Raw genomic sequence first — 13,331 nt, forward strand, 5'->3', positions numbered from 1 at the left:
GGGATCGAGCCCCGCATTGGGCTCTCTGCTCAGCAGGGAGTCTTCTCCAGCCTTACCTGCCTCTCTGCCTACTTGTGATCTCTGTCAAATAAATAAATAAAATCTTTAAAAAGAAAAAAAAAAAAGCAATGATTGTTTTGTAATTCCTCTACTTTTTACCATATTGGTAACAGATACATCTGTCTTTAATCACACCATTATGCCACTGTATTATGTTAATGCAACATTATTTGTAATTCTCTAATACTGTTTTATTTTCCTAAGGGTAATCTAAATTAAATGAAATTCTGAAGCGTATTATCCACTTACCATGTACTTGAAAAGTATTTTTAAATAAATAGTTTTAGAGTTCAGTTTTTTATTTCATTTTTACTATTACTATATTATCTTAAAGAATACATGAACTTCTTTTATTTTTAGAAATAATTTGATCCTGTAATTGTACTTAGTGAAAAAGAATGAAATATTCATGAAGTACAATAAAATAGGGAATTTCTCTTTTCTACCCAGTCCCTAATACAACTTTTCAACATCCATCATTTTAGAAAAAAGTTATCATTAGCTATTCTAAGGCAATTAAGAAATATCCACTTTCTTCCAATTCTCATACTTATTTATATTGAAAGAATCATTTCTGAAGGTAATTTCATAGATGAGAAGTTTGCATTCTATCTACCTGAAAGTCTTTATGGGGTGGGGGAGATCAGATCAGGAGACCAGGGCCTATAGAGGGGAATCTATAATTTCAAATACTTTTTATATTCTCCATCAGTGTCAGCAGTTTAGTCACTACTGTAAGTCAATTTCTAGTTACCACCACCCAACCCATTACCAAAGGAGATAATTGGATCATGCATTTGGTCACAAAATATTAATGTAGAGTTAAAAAAGTGAGAGAATGGTCTGTGTTTGATTTTTCTACAGGCAAGTCTGTTTTACATAAATGGCTTTTTTACAAATTTGAAATGTGAATATATTTTATTTTTTCCCAGTGAGTACACAATACACAATTCTTTGACAATACTATTAACCAATTTTATGCCAATTTCTTTTCTGATCTAATAACATCAAATGAAACACATTAAGATTTTGGACGCTGTTTGATGACTTAACAGACTAGTTAAAAAAAAGTCCATCTATAAAACAAAGTATAAAAAGTCTACCCACGGCCACAAAATCCCTTATCTTGCAACACTTTAAAGTCACAATAAATGCTTTTGAAAACGATGAGATAAGAAAAATTAGTAAATTGAACTTCAGTGAAAAAAATGTATGGGGGTTTCATTTGCAGGTACACATTGTAGAGAAGCAAAATAAAAGTAACTTCATCTCTAAGATAATGTGGAAAGACGTTGCTTTACACCAATTCTCATCATGTAACTTTATAAATACAATGTACAGAAGTAGATGTACAAATTAGGGAATGTCATGGTTCTTCATATCTTTAATACTGACACACAATCACTTTCCAGTGGTGAAGATAAATCACAGTTTAGAGCTCACTGGTATTCATGTAATTAAGTTGTAAACGGACAATTCCATAAATCTGTTGAATAGAAATTTGGAGGTGTTCTACCTGAGCTCATACAGACTTTCAACTTGAATCCCATTGAAGATATATTTAAATATTTAAATACCCAGAGCCTTAAGCTATGACATACACCACCATTTTATCTGTCTTTGTTATTTAGAACAAGCATACTTGCAATGTTTTACTTCCCTTTGGTTGTAGGACACCTTCAATGTTGGTCTTGATTTTCCTATATGCTCCCCTGAACTGGATTCAAATCCTGTGAAAGAATCCATTGTTTTCAAGCCCCTGTACTATCCCACTCAAAATATGGTATGGAAAAGGTCTGGAAAGAGGCTGACTCTACCTGCACACTCGAGGCATACCTGAGTTGGGGCGCTGCTTGGCTTTTCCCCAGTGGAGACGTAGCATGTTAAGAATGGAGCTGTGTTGTCTGGGGCTTGAGTGCGCAGTAGCATGGCCTGTGAGTGCAAGATGAGTTTGCATTCTCCCCCACCCGGATTTCCTTCTGACAAGTCATGCAGAACTTGTGCAGACCTGCAGAAGACTGAGCTCAGTGATTCACATTCATTCAATGGGCTATAAGATGAAAAAAATTATGGGAGGTCTTGTACATGTTTGTATTCTTCTACTAACATTCTGACATACTGATTAGAAGCTTTTCACTTATAGTAAGTTGACAAAAGCTCTTGATTTTTGGATAGGATTCCTGAATTCATTTGGATAGCCACAGCATTTTTATATTGCTCTGTATCTGTGTGCGGATGATATATTGGGAGCAACATTTTACTAAGCAAATTACATACAAAACTAGACTTAACAGGGAACGTGGAATGTTCTAGAAGAACATTCCGCATAACCATAAGGTCTGTACTGCCAACATCTAACCCAAATGGTTACGTTTTATACACTGAAAATAATCAGGAAGGTCTGATGCTATGTCCTGCATTATTCCAGAAGTCACTGTCATACCCATACTCTACACTGAAGTCTTGGTTTATTTGTCACATTAGGGATCGGCATCTGTGTGTAATAAATGTGATTAATGAAAGTTTTAATCTAAAGTGGGTTACAGAGAAGCCTAAAGAGGGAACACAAATGAACAAAACTTTGCTTTTAAATAGAAAGAGGCGAAGTAGGGAGCTGCATAAATCAAAATTAAATTCCTCACATCCTACAGTTGTGAATAGTAGGTAGTCATTCTTCACAGGAACTTTTCACCTTCCCTACACAATCTGACCCAGAGAAATCAAACTGCATTAAAATTCAGGCACTGGTGGTAGGAAGTTGATAACACATTTAATAAGTGTGTCTCAGAATATTTTTTTTCTCTTCGGCCAAGAAATGAGCTACATGGCCCCAAAAGAGGTTGGGGCCCATAAAAAACATTACATTCCCCCACTCTTGCCTGTGTTGATGCAGTCTCAGGGAACAAAAAAGATAGAGAAAATGAATTACGTTATCCCTTTGCTATAATAATATGATACAGAATTGGAGATTGAGCCAAGAATGCATGGGAATATGAATTGTCATTCAAGTGGGTCCCCTATTAGAATTGATTCTAATAATCACATCGAACATTTTTCAAAGTACCAACTACTGAACACATCATAGGAAAAACATGAGAAAGTATAACTAGAAATAGAATTTACAGTTGTGGGGGCGGCAGATGGAAAAGAATGTCACAAGTGGGAATTTCAGGGAAGTTCTCTTCTACTTGACTGATCGACTATACACGAACAGAGGCTGACATATATTCCAAAGTCATATTCCTTTTGACCATACATGACTGATGTTCAGGAATTTCTTGTTCTCAAAGTCGTGGGAACAAATGAGGCAGGACACTGTTATTAATGTCCACTTAACGAGGTTTGGTTTTATTTAAAAAGTGTATAAACATGCATTTTTCTCCTTTTAAATTTTCGTTTTCAATTTACTCATTCAAAGTGGGTCAAACATCTTTTAGTTGGTAGCCAATTTCTGAGAATGTACCATAAAATGTTTATTCCAATAAATCTACTTACTGTGAACTGAACATACTCTGAGCACTGCCTTGTAAGCACTTACAATTTGGCGATACATTTGTGGCATAAACTTCACTTCTTAACCAAATAAAACACAAAATTGTCTATAGACTGCATTATTTTTCCAAAGTCATAAATTTAAGTGATGCAGCTCTATCCTCTAGTGTGTACTGTACATGTATTAGAAAGATGAAACGAGATATTGCAATAGAGTTTTTGCATTTGGAAGCAGCCCGAGTATGTCCTAATAATAAATTGCCTCTTTAACTATTTGCTAGATATTCTAGAGTTCATTTTGTTTGTTTCCTTGGGGAACTTCATATTATAGTCTGACTTAATGAGTTGGAGAGATTAATTATGGTAATTCAGAAAATGCTTTTTTAAAAAACTGTAATATAAACACAGCTCTTGTGAAACACCTTAATTTCCTTCTGCTTGTTATAATTCTCAGACAGGTCAATTACAACAACAGGTTAAGTTGATTCTACATATAACCTTAATTTCCCTTTTTTTTTTTTTTTTTTTTTTTAGCAAGCTTAGTACATCTTTGCTATTTAGCCTGAAGACTTAAATTTCCTTCTTTCACCCCTGCTTTTTTGTCAATAGTAAAAGCCACCCTTCTGCTTTTCTTTTTGACTCAGTCCCTGATATTTAAAGAAGACTTTGCCAACACCACTGTTCCCTTGCATCTTTCTATTCCTACGCCCCAACTGCAAACCCTCTAGCGTGATTGGTTCCAACCAGCGCACCCAGCCTAGCTTACAGTACAGAACCTCCCCTCGAGCGTGATTGGTTCCAACCGGCGCACCCAGCCTAGCTTACAGTACAGAAACTCCCTTCACATTCAGTCCTGTTCTTCATGTCACGAGGAGTAGAGATTTGTGCTTATCACCAAATAAAATTGCAGTGCAAAATTTAAACATAAAAGTTACACAATTAAAAGTTAATATATGGCACCACAGCCTATTAATTCACATATAGTACAACAGACCAATAAAAACAGACAATAGTATGAACAGAGCTAAAAAGAGGGAGCTTGCATAGCAATGCACGAAAGAAATTATATACAGAGGAAAATCCTTTTCTTCCTGGAGGGCGAGTTTTGTTTTCTTTCTTTTTTATATACTCCTGACAAGAAAGAGTTAAGGTGGGTGGTGTACTTAAGAGAAGAACACAAGTAAAATATCTGTGGGATATGTGTGGCTGTGTGTCTTTACATTGCATTTACAGTTCTTTTAATAGTACATAAATAAAGAAATTGTTCATTGCACTGTTTAGTGTCATCACTTCCATGAGTTCAGACCTGGTGGTCCTTCAGAGCAGCTTTGCATGTCTCCTCTCAGTTACTCTACAAAGAGATAAAAATCAGAGGTAAGTTTGCATTGACATTAGGTAGTCTTTCCAACTGACCAACATGACAAAAAGCCACGTGAACAGATAATAAATGAAAATAACACCACCAGATGGATTTTGCGAGTGTGTAAAGGTAGTGATGGGAAGGGAAAGAAAGAAACATTGTAAATTTGGAGATTTAAAATTCACATAGCGCTCTCTCTGCACGCCCCTGTGAGTTTACAGTTACACTAAAATGGAAGTCAAAGCAAAATCCAAGCAGTCATGAATCAAATTAAGAATTATAAACATATCTTAATAATAATCAGATTAGTAAGAGACAATAAAAATGTGAAGTCTAGTCAATAAAGAACTTCACAGTTTGAAAGAACTTTTATTTTTCATTATTTCATGGCATCCCCCAGTCTGTGATGGAAGCATAATAGTAATGCCATTTTTTTAAAATCAGGAAGTAAAGAGATTGGGAAGGTAGCTGACTTGCGCTGGGTTGAGAAGACTGGAATCCAGGGTATTCCTTCATCAGTGCTTTTAATGTGAATTCAAATAAGCAGCTGAAACTATTTAACAAGTATAATTCTGACATTGGAGAGAAGAATTGGTAAATTTTACGAAAAAAAAAAATTAACACAAAGAATTCAGAGCTTCTTCCTGTGACTGTGACATGCTCTCTTTCTCTGTTGTCTGGTATTTTATTTTTATAGATTATTTTATTTTTATAGATTATATAAATTATAGATTTTTATAGAGTAAGATAATAAATAATCTTAAAAAATTATTTTATTTTATAGATAGTTATATCAATGTTGGATCATTATTCAAAAAGAAATTTATTTATAAAATGTGTTATTGTAATAAAATATCAACTTTACAAGGTTGACTGTCTAAATCTAAAAAAAATTATAATAATAAATGAAGAGCAACTAGGGACCGAGGAATTCCTAAGGTTCTTTAAAAGGCAAAGAAAACTGCAAAGTGGACTGTTCTTAATTAACTTATAAATATTAAGATTAATTGCCTAAATATAGGCAAATTTTGTATCGTGTAAATCAGACTTGGAATAGAAGAAATATTCATTTAATAGATGGCTGTAAATAGCCATTCTCTATTTCCAAAAATCGTAATCAATTTTTTTCTCTTAGTAAAGCATGATTTCTACAATTCTGAAATTTGTTTATTGTCCCAATGTTATTGATGAGGTTCAGGACGTGCTACCCCAAAACACGACATCTTGGCATATGGAATATTGAAAGCTGAAGGAGTCTGAGAAACCAACAAAGGGAGGAAGGTCACTCTGACCTCTCTCCTCCCCACCTTGATCTTCTTCTCTGAAACAGACCATAAAACTCCCATGTGAAAGTTACCCTCCCTCTACCAGAGGAAGGAAGACATTCTTATTCCCAGAGACAGGGAGTTATAGGGCCGAGGAATCTGTGCAAACAAACCTTGTTAACCTAACCCTTATCTTCCCAGTTACTTCTTTACCCTTGACTTCTCCTCTATACCAAACCCCTCGGTATCATAAAATCTTCACAAATTTATGGTTTCTTTGTTTTAAAGATATAAAAGCTTTCTGCTCTGTCACTTCTTTCAGTCTACATGCTCTTCTGAAGTCACCCGTGGGCATGTAAAAATTCGATAAAATTTTTTCTCCTGTTAATCTCTGTTTATCAGTTTAATTCTCAGACCCAGCCAGGGACCCTAAGAGGGTCAAGGAAACTTTTTTCTCCCCTACATTATTAACCCACTATTTGTTCTGAATCACCAGTGTCTTTGAAGTGTCCTAAAGCACTTACATAATTCACCTGTAAACTGTCCTTGACTATTCGTGCCCATATATCCTATGTCAAGAAGGTCGCTGGCATTGCGCTGATGACTTCCCCTCAACACCTCGGCTTTCCTTGGTCCAGTGGATCCTTTAGAAGACGCTGTTCCTGACGAGCTGTGACCTCCTGGAGATGGGAAACTGGGCTTGCTGTAGGGCACCAATGTCTCCTCTGAAAAAGAAGTACAAAGTGCTAAGCTGAACAGCAACATGGAAGCCAAACAAACTTTAAATATTAAGTTCAAGATGGGCTAGTTTATAATTTCACTCTTCAGTAAAATTTAAAATAAGAGGTTTAATAAGCCTGGATATTAAAAAATTTCCATGTGCAAACAACGTTTCTGATAATAGGAACTGAAACAGGATTAAATTAAAAGGAAATTTGGGGATGGGGTGCCTGGGTGGCTCAGTTGTTAGGCATTAGCCTTCTGCTCAGGTCATGATCTCAGGGTCCTAGGATGGACCCCCTTGTTGGGCTCCCTGCTCAGTGGGGAGTATCCTTCTCCCTCTCCCTCTGCTCCTGCCTCCTTGTTCATGTTCTCTTTCTCTCTCCCAAATAAATAAAATCTTAAAAAAATAAACTTGGGCATAAAAATACAATGTTACATATCATTTGCAAAATTAAAATTCATTAATAAAAGGGAGCTGAATACAATGAACCATATTATTTAACAAAAGCATTTTTATGACAGTGAGGCACCAATTAAATTTTTCAAAAATATTGAAGAAACATAGTTTTTGTTTCACTCGAAATTATAGCAACATTTTCTCAATCAATTTAGATAAAGAACTATATATGAGTTGACAAAGCTTCCTAAATTTCTGTTGTTTCTGGGGATAGAAACACATTTCCTTAAAAGAAAAAGAGAAATACACATTTTCATAACTAAATAATAAATGAAAACACATTTTAGGTATCAATCCTACAAATAACACAAGGTGTATTATTAAGTAACTAATATTTTAAAACGTTTTTTCTTTTTTACTTTCCTTTTTTCTTCTTCTTTCTCCCTACCTTTCTATCTTTCTCTTTCTTTCTAGATATGGGCTATTATTACTGTGATGACTATTTCTCTCCTTAAATGGTCTTTATGAAATCTCAAGAATCACATGACTTTTCTTTCACAACATGAACGATGTAAACTTCCTAAGTGTTTCACTAAATCTAGGTCTTAAAATTGACATATCTTGGCTCTTATAAACATTACATTTTCTAAAATCTTAACTACCAAGTTGTGACATCATATAATTATTGAAAATGCCTGGGTAGAGGGCATATCTACAAATGACTGAGTCCAAATTAAAAAAACAAATGTGTAAAGAAACTTTCAAATGTTGTGCTGTGTGTGTTTGTGTATATGAATGAAAATGAATCCCGATATGAGAAGAAATGTTCCAGAAAATGTATTTCTATAATAGGCCCCAACAACCACTACCCCTCCCAAAATAAAATCCAACCACAAGTGATGACTTTTATTTTGTGACAGTTCCAGAAGCTTGATTTATAAACAAGAATATTTCCCAATGAACTGTTAACAATCAACTAAATTTAACCAGTTGGAGAAAGCACAGGCCCAGTTTAACCTTTTCTATCCTTAGATATTTACATACATTTATGTGCAACTTTGTTATTTCAATGAGTTCAATGATTTGACTGAAGTGAGTTCTCTTTTCAAAATGACTAGTTACTTCAGTCAAAATGAAAGTGCTTGAAGGCAGGGATTAAATGGACATTAAGATGAAATTTAGAGGTCTTGAAAGCATTTCAATATAAACATTAGGAGGCAAAAATATCAAATTGTCTCTTGAATAATACAGGTGAAATCTCTTGAGCTCAAAGACCCCTACGCAAGGTTAACTTGAGGAACAATCCCCATGGGAATCAGCCTTAAGGTGTATGTTGGTGAACTTTGCTGAGGAATCCCAACTTTTCAGTGATTCAAGGCAAACTTTTTTCCGATGCGCTTAAACAACTGCCATTTCTAAAATACCTGGTAGGAAAACAAAAGGTAAAAGTCCACACTTTCTTGGGACTGTGCAGAACACACCTGGTCCAACACTTTGTTTGTGTAGGGCTTTCCGTATATCTTCTTGGCGTTCTGTGGAGTTTATCCATTCTTGGGTTTGTCGCTGCCACTCTAGGGATGTTCTAGCTGGACAATCCAATGAGCTCTTTGTGTCTTCTAAGCTGGATGCTGGTGGTGTTTCCAGAGAGCTTCCTTTTCTCTCTGTTGAGTTTTCCACGTTACCAGCATGCTGGTTCGGGCCTATTTGCTGCCTTAAACCCTGACCTGGAGGGGGATCTGGTGGTGGTGGAAGATCTAAAAATTGTGAATAATGTTTAGAATGGACTAAAATTTAATGAAAAATACAGGTTTTAATTCAAGATGAAGAAAAAAACCCGTGCCCTCCTAAAAGTCTCACTCATGCAAAAGAAATCTGGGGGGGGGGGTGGAAGGGAGGTTTGAAGGGAGGGCAAAGGTCAGTTATTTCTGTCTAAAATGCATATTATTGATCTCTTTGCTACCATTGGATCATAGTGTCTTTGAAACAAAATCGACTGATTTCAATTATAATATGTAGAAAGTGTTTTCAATTGCACCTTGAGGCTAATGTTCAAGGTACAAAATACAAATTATGTGTTTTCCATATTTTCTTCATTGTCCACTCCAACTCCCCAAAGTAGACATATCATGACACAAAAATGACTAGACATTCTAGCAGCTGTGTTAGTAAAAGGCCCTGGGAAGAATAAAGGCTGCCCTGCCACTCTCCATAGGAAATGTTGCCCTCGGGAAATTAAGAACTATATGCCGAATCATATGCAACATATGAGTGCCTTTACCCATGTATGTGGTACATTTAGCAACAGTCAAGGGGTTAAGCTAACATTTATTAAATGCAATTAACATTCTGCCTGACAAACCAATTCTGGCTGTTCGTTTCATGAGTTAGCTAATGAGTTACAACTAATACATTATAATCTTCCAATGCATTAATTTTAATAACTAATAACCAATGTTCAGAGTACAGATAGAATATGCTTCATGGTGCTAGAATAGACAATGTATCATAAAAATTTGAGATGTGGTAGAATAGATAACTTTGCAAAAAAGCTCTTTAAATTAAATATAAGATATGAAAAAATCAAAAGTTCAAATGCTAATTTTTCATTTTCCTTTCATTAACTGTGCAGATCATGATATCTTTATATTTGGATTGTCTTCAACTGTGATCTTAGTCTCTTCTTTTATCTTTCTTTAAGAATTCTACTAGTTCTATAATATGATTTGTACCATTATACTAGTTCTAAAATTACTTTGTTAAAAATTTTGAAGTCTCCTGAACATTCTAAACATTCTTTTGGATTATTACCATCTAATTTTTCTGGCATACTATTGCAAACTTCTCTGTTCATCCTTAGAATATCAGTGATTACATTATTCGTTCATGAAATAAAATATCATATGCACTACATATTTCTATTATCAATGGGGGCTGTTGCATATAATCTTCATCCATTATTTCCTGTGCTGTTGTTGTATTAGTGCTCTTACTTCTAATAATACTGTTTGTGAAATTCAAAAGGAAAAAGCATGAATTTCTTGTGAACAAAAGATAGCTTCCTTAAGGAAGGCTAAATTGTTCTTTTTAAAGACTTTGATAAGAAACTTTATACTCTCTCATAATGAGAAAAATGATATTGTCCTCCACTGAATTGACAATAACACTCTCCTCCGCATCTGCTTTGGGAGTTCCCACGCTGAAGCAGCATTCCCAGTTCTTATGTATGTCCTCTTGTTAGATTATGAATTACTAATTATTGAAGGGAACAGTGTTTCCATCTGGGAGAATAAAGTTGCATTTGGAACATTTCTTCCAAAATGAAGAGCTAATCCAATATTGTGATATCTGTTTGTAGAATAATCCAGCAATGAGTTTATGTTTCCTTTATATTCAAAACTGAATTCCTTCGGCAGGCATTATTGTAAATGTAAGGTAATTGTTTCACTTGAGTGTTTGGACTTAAGACTGCCAGTAGTGGGAAGGGCAGGAATTATGACATTTGCTTTCAAAATAACTATCTGGTCATTGATTTTCATTCTCCATCAAAGCAGCTTCATCTTTAAAATGGCCCAAATGGCATCTACATATGCTAGCCAAAATCCTGATTATTATTTAATTTAACCTGAAATCATATAGCTATATAATTAAGTAATTTACTTGGAGTTTGTATATTCTAAGAAGAAAGAACATGACACGCACATTGAAATAAACAAATTGGAAAAAAAGATGAAATTAAAAATGACTGTGGCAAAAATAAAAGTATCTAATCAAATATATTCACTTAAATTTATTATTCATTTCCAAGTTGATTCATTTCAAGTAAATCAATTCACTAAAGAGTCTCTTACTGGTCTACTGAGGATTTCCTATTGTCAGGTACACAACAGTCCAATTAAAGATGTGCCATTTTTATTGTCTTTTTCAGATTTAAAGAAAAAAAAAAAAAAGCAAAAAGAAATCAGATACCTCCAGCTGGGATCTCTCCTTCTATGAACTCCAGGCTCACATCACTAAATCCATACTGAGGAGTTCAACTTAGATGTTTAGAAAGGATCTAAAATTTCACATATCTAAACTGAGTTCTGGATCTTCCTCTACAAGATATGCTTCTTCGGTAACGTCCATCATCTCAATTAGTAGCAACTGCATTCTACAAGTTGACCAAGACTTCGGAGTAATCCTTGACTTTCTTGCTTTATAGCCTGAGTTAATTTCACGAACAAATCCTGTTGGCTCTGCCAACCTATAGCCAGAATTCAATTCTTCTCCTTGCTTCCACTGATGCTACCTCAGGAAGAACTTCTACATCGCTTCCCTGGATGAATTCTACAACCTCTTAAGTGGTTTCTGGGCTTCCACACAGAAAAGCACATTTAGTCTATCTTGACATAACAGCTACAATGTTTTTTTAAAAAATAGAAGCAGAAGTAAAATCATGTTACTCCTCCACCTTAAACACACACACACACACACACACACACACACACACACACACACACACACCCCTCTTCAATGGTATCCGATTCAAAGTAAGAGTCAATGTCCTTACAGAAAAGCTTAAGACCCTACAAACGTCCTCACTGACTAGTCTAACTTCATATTCTATTCTGTTTTTCTCTCTGCTTCCGCCACACTGCTTCTCTTACTTTTCAGCAAAAAAGCTTCAGGCTTCCACTTGCTGTTCCCTTGACCTGGTGTGACCTCTCCTTGATACCAGCATTGCTCTTTCCCTTTTAATCTTCCAGTCTTCTGTACTGTCATCTACTTGGTCAAGCCTTCCCTGAGACTCTACTTAAAAGAGAGCTGACCCCCTCCCCAATCCTGGTATTTCTTTACTTCCTTCCTATGTTTTTTTCTTCCATGATATTTGCCACCATCTTATATACTATTACTTTCCCATATATATTTGCAATGGTCTTTATCTTCCCTCAATAGAATGCAAGCTCCAGAAAAGCAGGGGATTTTGCCTGCTGGTTTCCAGCCTATCATTTGGTATGAGAATAAATGGATTAATGAATAAAGAAATTTGCTGAATGGTATAGGTTAGTTTGTAGCAGAGCTGGAGTGTGGCCAAGGTAGTCTGTGGAGGGCAGACTCCCTTCACTATAGGAATGAGGGCAGAACAGACTAGAAGGAAATGCTATGGGGGGGGGGGGAGTTGATGGACAGAAAATTACTTTCTCTGCCTTCTTTCTTCAGCACTTGTCAGTGTATTGCTATCAAAGGGTATTCTTTAGCTTATGCAAATGGAATAGAAGATTTGGACTGAACAATGCCTGCTTAGGAGAGTCTTTATTCAAGGGAGAAGAAGACTCCTTGATGTGTGTGGTGGTTTTTGCATTGCCTTTGAGACAGAGGCTGATGTTTTTCACTGTTCCCGATTCCTCTTACTAGACACCAGAAAACACTACTTTCCCATCTAGTCAGTAGTCTGATGTCATGTGCCCATGCTCTTGTCAAGGAAATGAGAAGTGATATATGCCACATAGAGTCTCCCAAGTGATCACCCAGATTTTGTCTTCCCCTCACTCAGAAGCCACAAATGTCTCACATTAAAAATGATGGCATCCCAATATTGAAAAAGCATACATCCTTATACGACTACTTAGAGGAGATCCACCTGACCTTTATAAATTATTGTAACCATGAGGAACAAACTTGCTGTACTAAGCCATTGAGGGACAGCAGTGGTTTGGTATGGCAGCTTCCAGTAATTACTGATTAATTTACTCACCAAACACAATTTCGAAATGTATCAAGCAAAAGTTTAAGTGTAGAAATGTCTAGGCACTAAGTGCTAATCAACAGCAGCCTTCCCTAAAAGAACAGTTTGATTTTACATACAAATATTGTAAAATTATTACTGATGCATGGATTCATATCATACAAATCTAGGACACACACATTTACTATAAAATAACAACATCCTTAAGGATGATCTCCAGACTGCCATCCATAATAGATGTCCTCATGTCATAACTGGAACATCATTGGATCATAAACTTGGGAAGACATGGGAGCCAAAATTACCCTT

The 13,331-nt window shown here is 35.5% G+C and overlaps 1 protein-coding gene across 15 annotated transcripts in view; it reads right to left on the reverse strand.

Moving 5' to 3' along the window:
- Window positions 1–4,332: 4,332 nt before the first annotated feature.
- The window catches only part of ROBO2 (roundabout guidance receptor 2), a 1,682,217-nt gene continuing 1,673,218 nt past the window's right edge, over window positions 4,333–13,331 (reverse strand). For 9 of the 15 annotated variants that reach the window (XM_032352363.1, XM_032352359.1, XM_032352354.1 and 6 more), the window contains 3 exons: window positions 8,779–9,051; window positions 6,702–6,902; window positions 4,333–4,903 (listed from right to left, as the gene is read on the reverse strand). In XM_032352363.1, the coding sequence (XP_032208254.1) occupies window positions 4,902–4,903; window positions 6,702–6,902; window positions 8,779–9,051 (476 nt within the window). In that variant the 3' untranslated portion in view covers window positions 4,333–4,901. The remainder of the gene's footprint in view (window positions 4,904–6,701; window positions 6,903–8,778; window positions 9,052–13,331) is intronic. The other 6 variants (XM_032352417.1, XM_032352448.1, XM_032352428.1 and 3 more) reach the window with 2 other exon arrangements.

This window comes from Mustela erminea, chromosome 1, assembly GCF_009829155.1.
Source record: "Mustela erminea isolate mMusErm1 chromosome 1, mMusErm1.Pri, whole genome shotgun sequence".
Taxonomy (NCBI): Eukaryota; Metazoa; Chordata; class Mammalia; order Carnivora; family Mustelidae; genus Mustela; species Mustela erminea.